Genomic DNA, 16981 nt, shown 5'->3' with positions numbered 1-16981 from the left:
GACTCTATGATTCTTCAGATCTAGGAAAGGTACTCTGCCAACATTTGGACAACAAGGTGTGTTGGGGCCAGGCCTGTGTCCTGCAGGCCCTTATAGCTACAGGACCAAATTTGTGGTCCATTTTTGTAAATGTCATGGTCATCGCTTTTAAAAAATCTTAAATTTCATGGTTTCAGATATTTAAAACTGAAATTTCACGGTGTTGTAACCATGGGCGGTGGTTGTTGTTGGTTTTTTTTTGGGGGGGGGGTTCAAGGCTATTTTAGAGTGTCACAGTATTGCCACCCTTACTTCAGCGCTGCTGCTGCTGGCGACGCTGCCTTCAGAGCTGGGCTCCCAGTCAGTGGCTGCAGAGCTTCCTGCAGCTGGGGGAAGTTCCCAGAGGTAGGTCTGACTTGGCTCCAGGAACAGCCTGTGCAGGGGAAGAGAAAGTCCCAGACCTCCCCAACCTGGCCAGGACTAGCAGCTGGAGCCCAGTGCATAGTAGGAGCCCTTGGGCGGGATGCCCCCAGCTCTGCCCTGATCATCCTCGGCTCCAGGCCCAGTGCTCAGGGGTTAAATACAGGGCCGGCTCCAGGCACCAGGCACCCAAGCACATGCTTGGGGCGGCACCTGGTAAGGGGCGGCGGGGGGAGCGCAGCGCGGCATTCCGCGGGGGGGCGCTCCGGCTGCGCGGCACTGGGGGGGCGGGCTCCGGTTGCGCGGGGCTCGGCGAGGGCGCGGCACGGGCGCGGCGCTGGAAGGGGGTTCCGGCGGTGCTTGGCGGGGGGGCGGGCTCTGGCGGTGCGGCGCTCAGCGGGGGGGCAGCTCGGGGCTCGGCGCTGGGGGGGTTCCGGCGCGCGGCGCTTGGTGGGGGTGCAGCGCGGGCGCGGCGCTGGAGGGGGGTTCTGGCGGCGCTTGGCAGCAGGCGGGGGCGGGCTCCGGCGGCACGGCGCTCGGCGGGGGGGGCGGCGCTCGGCGCTCGGGGGAGGGGTTTCGACGCCGCTCGGCACAGGGGGAGGGGTGGGCTCCGGCGCGCGGCGCTCGGCGGGGGGGGCGGCGCTCGGCTGGGGGGGGCGGCGCTCGGCGGGGGGGGGCGCTTTTTTTTTGCTGCTTGGGGCAGCAAAAAAGCTAGAGCCGGCCCTGGTTAAAGGGGCCTTGGCTTTGTTGGGGGGGGGTGACCACAGTGTCCCCCCAACCCTGGTACCCTGGATGGTTTCCCATGTTGCCCACCTGTAAGACTGGCCCTGCTTCCCTCTCAAAAAAGTGACAACCCACCTATCCCATTACTTTTGCGCTGCTGCTGGTAGTGGTGCTGCCTTCAGAGCTGGGCTGATCTCATTTACACTGCTTTACACCAACCGCAGTGGAGTGACTCCTGATTTACAGCAGTGTACGTGAGATCAGAATCAGACCCACTGTAACTATTGCTGGATATTCTTTTGCCCAGTTCTGCGTACCCCTGACTTAGAACCAGGGATACCAGCTGTAAGTAAATCTACTATCTATCAGTAAAAGGTAATGAAAATGTGGATCTCAATAAAACATTGCACGATCATCATATATTTGTGTTACTCCAGAGTAAACTTCCAGAGTAAACTTCCCGACTATGCCGCCCACTCTAGTTTTACCCCAGCGTAATTCCTTTGGCTTCACTGAAGTTATCCCAGCATAACAATGAAGTAACTCAGTGGTGAATCCTGTTTTATGGCCTGCCCTTGAATAGCTGAAATGGAAAGTGCTCTCAGAATGAACATGCCGGGACCAGAACCTCAGCTGGTGTAAAAAAACAGAGCTCCATTGACTTCAATGGAGCAATGTCAATTTCCACTAGTTCAGAGTCTGCCTCTGTGGCTATGAACAGAAACTGAATGAATCAACATTTGTTTGGAAATTCCAATTTCCCAGATTACAGGGTGAGATGCATTATTATCCCATGGACCAATCTCTGAGGGAGTGGTGGGCTCCTCCTCACTTGGGACTTCTCTTTAGCATCCGTCACGAATCTCAGGACTTTATTTCTGGAGTCTAAAATGTTGATAGGAAATGCTGCGGCGGATGGGATTTTCACAAACACGTACAGCATTGACAATTCACATAGTTTCATTGCAAGTTTTGTGATATTTGGTGCTTCTCATAAAGCCCCAGCTCCTGGAGTCAGTTGATCACCTGAAAATTTCAGCTCTCTCTTTTTTTAAAAAAAGTGTGTTCCAGCCCTCCTGTTCACAGAGAAAAACTTGAAAACATGAACCCCAAAGGCTAGGACAACAGAAGACAAATAAAAAGAACCCAGCCTATTTTTAAAAAAAATCTCACATTGTTTAAGCCAATCTCATGATATTTGGGGGCCTGACTCATGATATTTGAATGGTTGGGGTTGACAATACTCCTCCTCGTAATTTAGGAACCTAATTTTCTTTGAAAGACTTAGGGACTAATGCTCAGCTGATGTAAACTGGAATAGCGCCATTGACTTTAATTGATCATTTAACCAGTTGCCCATCTGTCCGTCTGTCTCCTGTATCACTTCAGCATTTTTGAAAGTCCCTCCTGGTGTCAGGAAACCCCCCCGAATACTGTTAAAACAGTTTCAGGTAGCCATGGTTTTTTTCCAGTTTACAGTTGGGTGTTTTGCATTTAAGTGAAGAGCATAGTCCTAAGTTTGACACTTCTGGGGAAAGATGGGGGTTTCCATGGGCAAAGAACATCTTTTCATTTACATTTGCTCTCTGCTCTGCCTGGTGTCCAGCCAATGAGCTTCCATTCTGCAATGTAGATAAATGCTGAGCCTGCACATTTAAGGCCTATTTTATTAAGCAGCTTGTGCTGCCTTTGCCACTTTTAGGAGACAGCGAACGGGAAGCCCCATTTTCCTTTGTGCTTCAGCCTGTCTTGTCTGCACCAGACTTCAGGAAAGGTAAAGTATCCACAATCTTAGAGCAGATATAATCTCCCTTCAGGAGGGATTTCAAATCCCTAGAAAAGTGAAAGCTGGAACTGCTCTTATGGACTGGAGAAGGGAATGAATCTTAGCTGCTTTGGTGTGGGAGCTGTTCAGGGCAAGCCTCCTAGAGAACTGCCTGCCTCCAACTGAACTAGGAGAGCATCTATGGGATGTGCTCTTTTGCTCATTGGGCTTGATTCTGCCCTTGCCCTACACTGCCCTCCTGTGGAGACCCTGGCTGGGTCCCGGAAGGAGCAAGCTGGGAGAGGGAATGGTCAGAGTGCTTTATGCTCTGGCAGTTCTGGGCTGCCATGCAAGAGTGTGGAGCAGCCCAGCGTTAGCGAGGCACAACACTGGCATGTAGCGACACTTCCTGCCCTCCCTCCCCCCTTGGGCTGTGCTCCCTGAGAGGCACAACACAGAATGTGGCCCAGGGAGCTCCCACACCATTTATTAAGAAGCTTTAGTCCTGATCTGCTTCTCTGCTTTCCTCTTCAGACAACTGAGATCCCAGCCCAATCTCCAGCCATGAGGATCCTTTACCTTCTGCTTCTTGTTCTCTTCCTGGGCCTCCAGGCAGCCCAAGGTAAGGCGCACACAGGGATGGGATGGTGAAAACTGATACCCACTTAGCATCGTCAAACCTTAGCCAGTGAATCCTCAAAACGTGCCTTTAGGGTCACATGGTCCAGTGGCCACAGCAAGAAGTTGCAGTCTAGAATCCTGGGTTCCATTCTCAGCTCTGCTACTGATCCTCGGTGTGACCTTTGGAAATTCATTTACACTCCCTCAGCCTGTTTCCCCATCTATTAAAATGATCATGAATGTTACCTGCCCTTGAGATCTACAGATGACAAACGCTATATCTTATCATTTTCTCTATTTTGTGGGGAAACTGTGCCACAGTAGTAGCTTGCTCAAAGCCAGAGTCCAGATTGCATCTTGGGAGATCTGAAACCCCATTCCTGTGGTCACCATGTTGCCTCTCAATGTCTTTGTTCTGGTGCTGTTCCTAAGTAAAGTAAGCCGTTCAGCTCCTACTGGACCACACAGTTCAGTAGATATCAGGAGATCACAAGGCGGTATTGTAGAATTCTTGTGCTTTAAATTATATCGTCCATGTCCTGAAGGCAATAACTCTAGTGTGTGCCATTTGTAGTTGACAGTGTACATGATCATTAACATTTTCTTTAGCTTGAATGCTTTTATTGCAACAATATTTTGCCCTAGTGGAAATGAATTCACTGGAATGTAGATGTACCAGTCTCTGAACTAGATGTCTCACTCTCCAGTACTGAATAGCTGGCAGTGTCTTTTTTCATGAAACCACAGTGACTTTTAGTTTTATTTTACAGGAAGCTTTTCATTTAAAGACACTCGGAAATGTAAAAGCAACTGGTATCATATGGGTGGCCGGTGCCGACTGTGGGGCTGCAAAATTGGTGAGAAAAGGACTGGAACATGCTTGGCTGGGTTAATGGCCTGCTGCCACCCAATGCACTAAAGAACTCGCTGTGCTGAGTTGAATGTCCCCAGAATGGAGACTAGTAACATCAACAGCAACATAGATTGTACGCTCCAGGTGGCAGGGACCTCTGGGCACTGTACCAAGCCTGCTTGGGGCACTCAAACAATAAATAAAATAATCAAATAATAAATGTGTGTCTTGTATTGGTGCCTAGATGCTATGGTGATGGGCTCACTAGACAGGCCATAGATTTGAGATGAATTAGTTTATTTGAAAGCAACGGGCCTGATTCTCCACAGGCTGCACTGTGTGGAGTCCTTTACATCTGTGCAACGTGGGCGTAGACTGATACCCCGCCGGAAGGGTAGCGTTTTACACCCACTGTGCACGGGTGGAAATGGTTTGAAAAGGCACAAGGTAATGGAGAATCCGTCCCAAGCTCTTAAACTATGTTTCTTCGGTAAGGATTAAAGCCTTTCAGTGACCCATGTGTAATGCCTACAGACCCCAGGCACCTGGGATCAAACTTGGGAACCTCTGGAGCTTAATGCATGAGCCTTTACTGCCTGAGCTAAAAGATGCATTTTTCTTAGCTACCTCTGGAGCAGGCTCACCAAGCGCTACCTGGTCTAGCCACCACTAGAGGGGGACAGAGTGCCATACCATGTCGGCATGGTTTACATTTCAGACCTCGGCTTCCATGCATTTATACTTTTTTCCACACGCCTGAAGAACCTCACTTGACTTCAGTGGAACTTAAGAATGTGCTTAAAGCTAAGCATGTGCTTTGCCAAAACAGGGCCTGTTATACACGTCAACTTCCCTCCATCTCTCCACCTTTAAGAAGCTACTTAAGCTAAGAAGCTACTGGCCGTACTGGTCAGACCAAAGGTCCATCTAGCCCAATATCCTGTCTACTGACAGTGGCCAACGCCAGATGCCCCAGAGGGAGTGAACCTAACAGGTAATGATCAAGTGATCTCTCTCCTGCCATCCATCTCCACCCTCTGACAAACAGAGGCTAGGGACACCATTCCTTACCCATCCTGGCTAATAGCCATTAACAGACTTAACTTGTCTTTGCCACAGTCAACTCTTCAGTGCAGCGACATTGTATCTTTGTGGCTCTGGGCTTGTCTACACAAACACTTAGTTCGTGGGACGCTAAGGTGTAACGCTACCCACTGTGCACTAAGTGTCCATGTGGCCCCCACTGATGTTCACTAAACATTCCCTGGTGCACGTTAATCCAGTCCCATTTCAAAGCAGGTAGATTAAAGCACACTAGGGAACTTTCAGTGCACAGCAGCAGGGTCCACACAGACACAGAGCGCAGCAGGTAACTGCAAGTTAGATTTACACGCAAGCTTGCCACAAACTAAGTGTTCATTTAAACAAGCCCTCTGTTCTTCCACCCTACAGAACCACGTGCATTTCTTACGGAGCTATATAAGGATCTGGGCCTGTGAGCTGCTGAGTTCCTGCAAATCTCAGTTGCATTGAGGATGGCCCACATTGGGACATTGTTGCAGGGCACCATCCCTGAGCACCCCCTTGTGGTCCAGCAAGGCCCAGCAGGCACACTGGCCTCTACTGGGGTTCAGGTTTCAAAATAGCAGCCGTGTTAGTCTGTATCAGCAAAAAGAACGAGGAGTCCTTGTGGCCCCTTAGAGACTAACAAATTTATTTGGGCATAAGCTTTCGTGGGCTAAACCCCACTTCATCAGATGCATGCAGTGGAAAATACAGTAGGAAGATATATATACAGAGAACTTGAAAAGATGGGGGTTGCCGTACCAACTCTAATGAGACAAATCAATTAAAGTGGGCTATTATAAGCAGGAGGAAAAATCACTTTTGTAGTGGTAATCAGGATGGCCCATTTCAAACAGTTGACAAGAAGGTGTGAGTAACAGTAGGGGGGAAAATTAGCATGGGGAAATCGTTTTTAAATATGCCATCATGTGCCAGCAATGCCCCTCTGCCATGTACATTGGCCAAACCAGACAGTCTCTACACAAAAGAATAAATGGACACAAATCAGACGTCAAGAATTATATCATTCAAAAGCCAGTCGGCGAACACTTCAACCTCCCTGGACACTCAATTACAGACCTAAAAGTGGCAATTCTTCAACAAAAAAACCTTCAAAAACAGACTCCAAAGAGAAACTGCAGAACTGGAATTAATTTGCAAACTGGACACCATCAAATTAGGCCTGAATAAAGCCTGGGAGTGGATGGGTCATTACACAAAATAAAAACTATTTTCACCATTGGGTTCCAAACCTTAAAGGGGCCACATGACAGGGTAGGATGAGTCTTAGGCCCTACTACCCTTAAGGGACAGACCCTGCAGCCCCCTCATAGACATATGTTAAAGAACTCAAGATGGAGCCCTTTGCTTTGGGCATCTTTGCTTATCAAAAAAAGTGGGCACAGGCAAAGAAATCAGGGTCTGAGCATGTACGTTGGCAGCGGCACCATAAGAGTGAAATGTTTTGGTCACAAAAATAAAGCGTCAGCTTTAATCCCTTACAATTTCTTTTTAAGGGGAAACTGTGGCACAAAAGTGATGCCCAAAAGCGTCAGTCTCAGGGCCCAGACTGAAACTCAGGAGGCGCTGGCTCTCACTCCCCATGGCCAGCATGGAAAATCCAGACCTGTCTAATCCAGGCTGATCAGGGCAGACAGAACAAGGCCTGTCTACAAGTGTCAAAACCATCCACAGATGGTGAGATCAGCAACCAGGAAACGGATGAAATGGGGAATTCCCAACAAGCACAGTAGCATGTGAACCACCCCAGGCTGTCATGACACGAGCCCCAGGGCTGGCCCAGCGTCATAAGATAGAACAAGCAGAACACATATTTCCATGCAGGGTGTAACTATCACCTATCTGACGCCAGATGGAATGCAATGGTGAGGCCCCAGAGACCCCCCTGGAAACGTGGAGCCCACAGCTTGGATCGGGACTCTGAGAAAAAGCCTTTTGTTGTCTAGTGGCGTGGGGCCAAATCTGCTGTCCCTGACACCGGTGCAACCCCAGTGCAGTCAATAGGCTTGCACCAGTGTCCCCAGGGCCCAACCCACCCCAGCATCCCAGCTGGAGATTCGTGTTGGTTGGGGGAGATGATGTGAGGAAATTATCCCCTCAGGCTGCAGAGCAACAGTGAAGCCTCCCCATGGGGAGGGGAGGGCGGCTTCCATTCATTTGTCTCCATGGCCCTAAGGTCCCTTTTCACCGGGGTAGGACTGGAGGTTCAAAACTCATAGTTCATAGACTCATAGACTCATAGACTTTAAGGTCAGAAGGGACCATTATGATCATCTGGTCTGACCCCCTGCATGCTGCAGGCCATAAAACCGTCCCTACCCCTTCCCTGGACTCTGCTGCTGAAGTCCCCAATCCTGTTACTAGTGACTTCAATCGGCAGAGACCCTCCTGCTAGAGATCCCTGCCCCATGCTGCGGAGGAAGGCGAAAAACCTCCAGAGGCTCAGCCAATCTGCCCTGGAGGAAAATTCCTTCCCGACCCCAAATATGGCGATCAGTAAGACCCCGAGCATATAGGCAAGAGTCTCCATCCTGATCCCTGTTAGCCATTATGCTATTTACCTACCATTGCTTGGTTTTCTTGACTACTATGTTTTACCATTAAACCATTCCCTCCATAAACTTATCTAACTTAATCTTAAAACCAGACAGGTCCCTCGCCCCCACCGTTTCCCTCGGAAGGCCGTTCCAATATTTCACCCCTCTGACGGTCAGAAACCTTCGTCTAATTTCAAGCCTGAACTTCCCCATGGCCAGTTTATATCCATTCGTTCCTCTACCCTCCCCTCTCCCAGAGACCCCAAAGCCCTTTGTGTGGAACTGGTGTCCATGCACCTTCACACTCACTCCTCAGATCCCTCCTCCTCTCCCATCATGCAGCTTAACTGCACCATCTGGGGCTTCTCCCCATCGCTGGAGAAGGGGGCAAGGCTGGTCCCTTCAGGCAGGAGTTGGCCCATGTTTTCACCAGCAATACAGCTGCTCCGAGTCGGTCGTTCAGGCTGCCCACTGAGAATAGGGAAGGGTTGGAGGCCCACAATGGAGCATGGGAGGAGGCCTCAGGTAGAAAAATTTTCACACACAACTCTTTTTCAGTGAAAAAAATGTAGATTTAGCAACTCTGAAACATTTTGCAAATTTATGTCCATTTTACCAAACTGTTCATTTTGCGGGGGAGGGGGAATTAAAATTCCAAAAGAATCAGGACAGCCAGTGTCAATTTTTTCTAAGCGGAATGTTTCTATTTGCCAGTTTGAAGTGACATTTCATTTTAAGATGCCCTTTCATTTTCTTTTTCAAAAATTCATTTCTAGAAGCTCAGAAGAAAGTGGGAATATTCTGATTTCTGTCATGCCCAGGCATTTCATTCATCCCAAGAGGATTTTTATTTTTCAATTCATCAGAAATTTTGAACATTTTCAGTTTGGACCCCAGCCAGACCCAGTTTTTCCCCCAATATCTCAAAACTGCCAGCGAACCAAAAAATCCGTTTTTCCGCCCAGCGCTTGCTACCAGACAGATCAATGACCAGCAGCAGCCTTTTGAAAACTGAAGGGAGCCTCTGTAGATTGCAGTGAGCTTTCAGAGTAACCTCTTCCTCCATCCCCTCACACCCCTCTGCAGTAACCAATGGAGTGCATTGCTATGATTGTTGCTTGCAATGTTTATGATGCCAAACGGCTCTGCTTATCTAAGTGGCTGTGCAGAGTTGGCACAGTTGACTGTTTAACCTCTCACCTTTGCTCTCCCTAATATTGCGCCCAAAGCATTTCAGTGGGATGCTGGGACAATTCGCGTTGCTAAGTTCTGCTCGGTGAGAGCAAGGCTCACAGCATGTGTCCCTTAGTTGTTAACGTCACTCTCCATTAGGGTGACCAGATGTCCCGATTTTATAGGGACAGTCCCAATATTTAGGGCTTTTTCTTCTATAGGCTCCTATTACCCCCCACCCTCTGTCCCGATTTTTCACACTTGCTTTCTGGTCACCCTACTCTCCATATGTTGGTTAAAGTTGAATTAGCAGATGCTGCAAAACCCAGTATTAATTAGACACACTCAGAGAAGGGGCAGTATTGCTCCAGAGCCATTATTATATTTAGGAAGGCTAGGGAAAGAGAAGAAGTTAAGGTGGTTTTGAGGGCCACCCGAGAGCATATGATGAGCTCGGGGACATAATGTTGATCCACGCAGGACTCTGAGAATTGTAGGAAGTTACTAAAAATGGGCTGGATTCTTAATGGGATCCTTAAAAACTAAACCCTCATGGCTGTCACACACTACCCACACCAGGTACTTGTTCCCCATTTATCATATATCTACCGCCATGCTGCACAGGCCCTTCACTGCACAATTCATCTTCTGGCACGTGCAGGCTATTGGACATCCACAAAACGTTGCTCTGTCACAGAGTCCTGGCCCCTATCCCTGATCATTCCTGGGGAGTTTTTCCAAGGATATAAGCAGCACTTCTCCACTATGTTTCATTAGTTGAGCGTGCTTTCACTCATTCTGCTCCTGGACAGGTGTATCTGTACATACTGGAAAGACTGATTATGCCTTTTGTGTTAAAATCACAGCCCATATCTAACTCGGTATTGTCACTGTTAATATATTGGTCTGAACAAAACATTTCATAGAATCATAGAACTGGAAGGGATCTCAAGAGGTCATCCAGTCCAGTCCCCTGCACTCATGGCAGCACTAAGTATTATCATTCTAGATCATCCCTGACAGGTGTTTGTCCTTCCTAGGCAGCCATTTCCTATTTTGTATGTGTGAAACTGATTATTGCTTCCTAAGTGGTGTACTTTGCATTTGTCCTTATTGAATTTCATCCTATTTACTTCAGACTATTTCTTCAGTTTGTCTAAATCATTTTGAATTTTAATCCTATCCTCCAAAGCACTTGCAACCCCTCCAAGCTTGGTATCATCTGCAAACTGTATAAGTGTACGCTCTATGCCATTATCTAAATCATTGATGGACCCAGAACTGATCATTGCGGAACCTCACTCGTTATGCCCTTCCAGCCTGACTGTCAACCACTGATAACTACTCTCTGGGAATGGTTTTCCACAACCAGTTATGCACCCACCTTATAGTAGCTCCATCTAGGTTGCATTTCCCTAGTTTGTTTATGAGAAGGTCATGTGAGACAGTATCAAAAGCTTTACTAAAGTCAAGATATACAATGTATACCAGTTCCCCCCATCCACAAGGCTAGTTACCCTGTCAAAGAAAGCTATCAGGTTGATTTGACATGATTTGTTCTTGACAAATCCATGCTGACTGTTACTTATCATCTTCTAGATGTTTGCAAATTGATTGCTTAATTATTTGCTCCATTATCTTTCCAGGTACTGAACTTAAGCTGACTGGTCTGTAATTCCCCAGGTTGTCCTTATTTCCCATTTTATAGATTGGCACTATATTTGCCCTTTTCCAGTCTTCTAGAATCTCTCCCACCTTCCATGACTTTTCAAAGATAATTGCTAATGACTCAGATCACTCCCCAGTCAGCTCCTTGAGTATTCCAGGATGCATTTCATCAGGCCCTCGTGACTTGAAGACATCTAACTTGTCTAAGTAATTTTTAACTTGTTCTTTCCCTATTTTAGCCTCTGCTTCTACCTCATTTTCACTGGCATTCACTATGTTAGTCGTCCAATCACCACCAACCTTCTTGGTGAAGACCAAAACAAATAAGTCATTAAGCACCTCTGCCATTTCCACATTTTCTGTTATTGTTTTCCTCCCTCATTGAGTAAAGAAGCTTTTTTTGTATTTATGCAGGTTCTGGCCAAAGGGGCAAGAATCCCTTTCAGTAATTTGAAGGGACAGAACTACAAGGACCTCATGAGAGCTCTCCATCAGGTCAATAATGACTTATTGCACCTCTCCTTCTCAGACAGAGATGCTGCAAGATCCAGAGAACTAGGTGAACAGCAGAAATCCCGGTGAGAAAACCTTGTATCACTGGAGGAGCAGGGTTTTTTTCTGCCTCTTTGACAAAAGACAGGCTGTTAACCCCAATATTTGCTAATAAGAATATGAATCCTCCAAGTGTGCGGAGGGAGAGTAAGTGTGTGTGAGAAAGTTATAAAGGAGGAATGTTCTGTTTGTTCTTCTCTATGGAGATTCATGTGTGATTGAAGTGTGGGAAGGGAATAGGGCCATTCTTACACCACTGAATATTTCAGTCGCTTAGGAAAGTTAGCTCCCAAACTGAGATCTGAATCGCTGCTCAGAGTCCAAGTGAAAATGTTTGAGGTTAACTCCTGACCAGGTAGGCTCTGTCCATACCAAGGCATCCTTACACAAAGGCAAATCTCATTGATGTCAATGGGAGTTGCAAGTTAGGCCCTATGTGTTTATTATATTAACGATTCACAGTGCAGGGGCCTGTCCTGGAGAGTTTACAATCTAAAAATCCTTAATTGTAAATTATTCGGGGCAGGGATTGTCCTTTCAATAAGTGTTTCTATAGCGAACTAGCACAAAGAGGCCTTGGTTCCTGTTTGCAGCCCTGAGGCGCAACCATCATAAAAACAGTAGTAAATCAGGAGTACCTGCTCTGAAATCAGTAGAGACCCACTCAACTGGTTTCAATAATGGGAGAATCAGGATCACAGTTACTAATTTCAGGTGGGTGAAACAGATACATATTTGGGGAGATTTAGCTAGAAGGGCTTCGTTCCCATCAGTACTTTGGAATATTTTTAACTTGTGGTAACCGCAAATCTACCCACAGCTGACAAGTGCACCCTTATCCCCCTCTGTTTCATCCTGCCTCAGCACAGGGGCCTGGACTTGATGATTGCTTGAGGTCCTTTCCAGCCCTACATTTCTATGATTCTGTGTTTGTATTCTTACTAATTATTTCTATTACCGTAGTCCCTAGGAGGCCTACTCATGGACCAGGACCCCATTGTGCTAAGTGCTGTACAAAACACAACACAAGGATGGTCTCTGCCCCAAGGAGCTTACACCCTAAGTACCAGACAAGAGACAATAGATGGAGACAGACAGATGAGTCCAAAGGAACGATGAGACAAATTTGATCAGCGTGATAGGCAGTGATCTCTGCACACAAACAGCCTAACCATTGTCAAGCTTGTTGTAGGTGTCATGGCAACGGAGAATTTTGATGTCATTTCCAAGTGGATAATACCTCTTCTAGATGATGGTGTTTCTAGGAATTGTGGTCTGGTGCTGTTCACTCAGCATTCATGATGTTCGCCCTTAACTTTGCTTTTGGAAGCTGATGTTTCTGGGAATGAGTCAAACACCCCGATAACCTTCACCAGTGAAGTTAGTCTGCAGGGGAGCTTATAAAGGTCTCTTTCTGCATACTATATGGTAGGTCGGGGTGCTGATTGGTGGGCGAGACCTCAGTCTTCAGGCTTAGCTTTTCAGTCAAGTAGCCAATACCCCATTTAAATATTTTTATTCTCACCTTGGCATCAGCAAGTGAACGTGACTATAACTATAATCAGCTGTTCTAGATCTGCTCTAAGAATTATTTTGTGGAAGTTCTCTGGCCTGTGTTATACAGGAGATCAGACTAGATGACCACAATTGTCCCGTCTGGCCTTGGAATCCATGAATCATCTCAGTAATATTCAAATTAGTGGGTGGTTGAAAATTGGGGGCAAATCATGAAAACTTGCATGAAAAACGTGTCCCTTTCTTTTGTCAAAAAATGTCTGACTTACAAAATAGTTTGACAAGCTCTAATTAAAATCCTCCAGGGGAAAAAAAAAAAAAACTATGTAGCAGGAAACGTGAATTCATTGGGAGATAATTGTGCTGGAGTTGGCTGGATATATTTGCACTCACCTCTCAGTGAATGTGAAATAGACATTAATCTAAAATCTCGGGGATCGTTTAATTGAGCTTATGGGTGTGAACAAATAATATTAGAACCTTTTGACTTTGTACGCGGTTCAGCCAAGGGGAACAAATCCCTTCCTATAATTCACGGAGACTACAGCAGGTGGCTTTATGAGAGATGTCACTTGGGTAAAGTACCATAAAGCATTATGTGTCTTTAGAAGATGATGTTACATAACATGCTAGTGACCCATCTGAGCTGCGGAAATCCACAAGTAACAGGAGACATGTTTATTCCCCTTCTTTCAATAAAGGCATGAATTGTCTCCGGTGTATGTGTAGGGGCATGAATGGGGAAAAGATTAGATAGCACTTTCATTCTTCTCTAGGGAGATTCCTAATAATACCCAGCTCTTATATAGCACTTTTCATTAGGGGATCTCAAAAGCACTTTACAAAGGAGGTCAGCATCATTACCCCCATTTTTAGACAGGTAAACTGAGGCACGTGACTTGCCCACGTAAGTCATGGGCAGAACTGGGCTCAGAACCCAGACCTTCTGAGTCTTACTGCACTGCACTGCACTGTCCACTAGGCCACACTGCATACAACAGTAAGAGCTTCACTTGTGGAGAGGAGTGCTGTGTTTCATTCAGCATCCCATTTCTTACATTCTTTAATGGTTCATTCCATCAGGAAAGCATCTCCCCAACTGTGATATAAACCACAGCCCAAGAGAAAATGATTGGGGTTAATTAGTCAACACATCAGCTTACTCCACTAGGGATGGTCAAAAATGTTCTCTTTAAATTGTTTTCTGATGGAAAATTGGGGTTTCCTTGAATACAAAATGTGCACAATAGCTTTCTGCTTTCCATGGCAACTTTCAATTTTTCATTGAAAAACTGGAAACACATAAAAACTGAAAAGTTTTTTTCCAAAAAACTGAAAATCGGCTGACTGCAAATGTTTATTTTGGGGGATTTTTCTTTGTCAAATTTCAATGAAATTACATATTTTGTTTTTTGTCAAAAATTTCCATGGGGAAAAATTCCATTGGTTTGAACACCCCACGTGTTGGAAGAGTAGGCAAGGGGGAAAGAAATGAATGCACCAGAAGACACAGAGCTCAAAATTCTCAAAAACAGATACCAAAAGTTATGCTCCTAAGTCCATATTTAATCGCCTGGAGGGGGGGGGGTATTTTTACAACACTTAAGTAACAAGTCCCAAAGACATCATTTTTTGTAAAAATGCTTCCAACCAATCTGCTCAACTCTATGGTTGCAGGTGAATTTTTTTAAAATTTCACTCCTAACGTGGCAGAAAGAGGTAGTGAGGGCCAGCAATTGCCAGTCATTCAAGTTCCTGTGATTACTTGTAGCCCCTCCAGACTACATGGACACTGTCAGAGGGAGAGATTTAAATATGATAGAAAATGCTAATAAGATACTATTCTTTGGTTTATCTCTACCATAGCAGCCATGTTCATAATAAGGAGCCCTAAAGCAAACACAGCACCCCGAAGGCAGCCTTACTAACCGTATGGAAAGGAACTCTCACCTACCTGGGCGGACACATGGTACTCTCAGTGACCTCCAGACTAAGTGGTGGTTAGAGATATCTACTAGAATGTTTGGGTCGAGATTGTATCAAACACTCCAAGTTAGAATCCTGCACAACAGCATTTTACAGACCCCACAGCCCTATAAACACAGGGACTCTGACTCCATCTGGCACAGCTCTTTCCTCTCACTCCGTCTGGTGCCTCTTCTCTGCAGTGACACTGAGATCGCAGCCGACCTTCAGCCATGAAGATCCTGTACCTGCTCTTTGCTGTTGTCCTTCTCCTCTTCCAAGCTGCTCCAGGTGAGATTGAAAACTGTGAAGAGAGGCTTTTCTAATGAGTTTTAACGCCAGCTCTTCCACTGCCACGCTAGATGGGGTGGGTTCTCGGACACGTCTTTTACACTGTTTATGCTCAGTTCCCTGTGTGCAATGGGGAAACAATATCACCTAGCCCACGCACGCTTTGTGAGGGTTAATTAGTTACTATCTGTCCAGTTCTATGAAAATGCAAAGGGCTCTAGACTTCAGTTCTATTGAATTACACTAGAACAGAAAACACATTGCCTAAAACTAGGCATGTCACCAGGTGCCTGGCTATACTAAATCTCTATTTGGGTATATGAGCTGCTCCCCGGTGTGGGGGCTCAGTTAGTTATCCACAGTGGAAAAGTAAATGCAAGTGCAGTGCATGCCCGGGTAGATACACAGCACACAATCCTCTTCTCACTTACATTATATTTTGTAGTATTGGTCAATATTTATACAGCTGTAGCACTCTGAGAGCCCGATCAGGCTGAGGGCCCCATTGGACAAACAGAAAGTAAGATGAAAATAACTCCTGCCCTGAGGAGCTGATAACCTAAGAAATAAATTGGGGTAACTCCTTTAAAATCAATGGAGTCACGCTGCTGTAAAACCGGTTTAAGTGAGGAGAGAATCTGCACCACACATTAGATTCATGCATGTAACTCAACCTTATCTTTGGGGAAAATGAGCTTGGTAAGTTTACGGAGGGGATGGTAGGATGAGGTTCTATACAGTGGCATACAGCCCATCCGTGACTGCTATCTCCAATGGTCTGAGATGGGACACTAGATAGGGAGGGTTCTGAGTTACTACAGAGAATTCATTTCCAGGTGTCTGGCTGCCGGGTCTTGCCAACGTGCTCAGTCTTTAACTGATCGCCATATTAACAGGTGAGAAGGAATTTTCCCCCTGGTCAGATCGGCAGAGACCCTGAGGATTTTTCACCTTTCTCTGCAGCATGGGGCATGGGTCCCTTGCATGTTTAAACTAGAGTAAATGGTGGATTCTCTGTAACATGAAGACTTTACATCAAGATTTGAGGACTTCAATAACTCAGCCAAAGGGTTAGGGGTCTATTACAGGAGTGGGTGGACGAGGTTCTGTGGCCTGCAATGTGCAGGAGGTCAGACTAGATGATCATGATGGTCCCTCCTGGCTTGAGACTTTATGTTTAATACCTGTTTAATTACCTTCGCCTGTTCTCTTCTTGGGGACTGCTTGTGAGTGCAACTGTAACTGCAATCCTTCCTGCGATACCAAAATGCTGTCGAATAAATAGATAGTGGACAACGTGCATTCACTGAGAGATGATGGTCAAGCTGAGCATGCCCGTGTTCATCTTTCAGGAAATGGGGAATGGTTGTCACGCCTTGTGATCTAAAATCACAGCTCATATTTGACTGGAGTGTATAGATCCAAACAAACGACTTTATGCTTTTTTCTTTGTGCAGGGTCTGGTGAAGAGGCAAGGATCCCTTCCTGTAGGTTCCTGGGAGGTTACTGCATAAGGCCTAGGCAGCGCTGTCCCTCAGGACGGTTTCTGAATGGACCATGTGGTTTCAGAGAGAGATGCTGCAAAAGATAGAGACCATGCTGAGCTGCACATGGGGGGCCTCGGATCGTCCAAAAAGATGTTTGCTCCCCTCTTTTCAATAAAGACAAGCTGTTAAATCATAGCTGCTTGAGGACATGACTCTTCCTTGGGAGTGGGGGGTAGGGAGAATGGGGGTGTGAGGGAGAGGGAAAGGGAAAGGACAGACGTGGGTATCATCCGTTTCTATAGAGACTTCTTTCTAACACTACAGGCTTGAATGTTAGCACATGTGG

General features: G+C 46.3%; 1 protein-coding gene and 1 long non-coding RNA gene across 2 annotated transcripts; both read left to right on the top strand.

Moving 5' to 3' along the window:
* The first annotated feature begins 2798 nt into the window (after window positions 1-2798).
* LOC112060046 (uncharacterized) lies at window positions 2799-4549 on the top strand. Its single transcript, XR_002889351.3, has 3 exons — window positions 2799-2896; window positions 3422-3509; window positions 4279-4549. It is a non-coding gene; the product is annotated as an uncharacterized LOC112060046 (long non-coding RNA).
* A 10434-nt stretch (window positions 4550-14983) lies between these two features.
* Window positions 14984-16739, top strand: LOC112060045 (gallinacin-10-like). The gene is made up of 2 exons (XM_065587248.1): window positions 14984-15148; window positions 16606-16739. The coding sequence occupies exons 1-2, from the start codon at window positions 15091-15093 to the stop codon at window positions 16737-16739; spliced, it is 192 nt and encodes a 63-aa protein (XP_065443320.1). The 5' UTR covers window positions 14984-15090.
* Window positions 16740-16981: the final 242 nt, after the last annotated feature.

This window comes from Chrysemys picta, chromosome 3 (assembly GCF_011386835.1).
Source record: "Chrysemys picta bellii isolate R12L10 chromosome 3, ASM1138683v2, whole genome shotgun sequence".
NCBI classification, from domain to species: Eukaryota; Metazoa; Chordata; order Testudines; family Emydidae; genus Chrysemys; species Chrysemys picta.
Note: the sequence above shows the minus strand (reverse complement) of the source record. Positions and strands in the feature narration are given on the sequence as shown.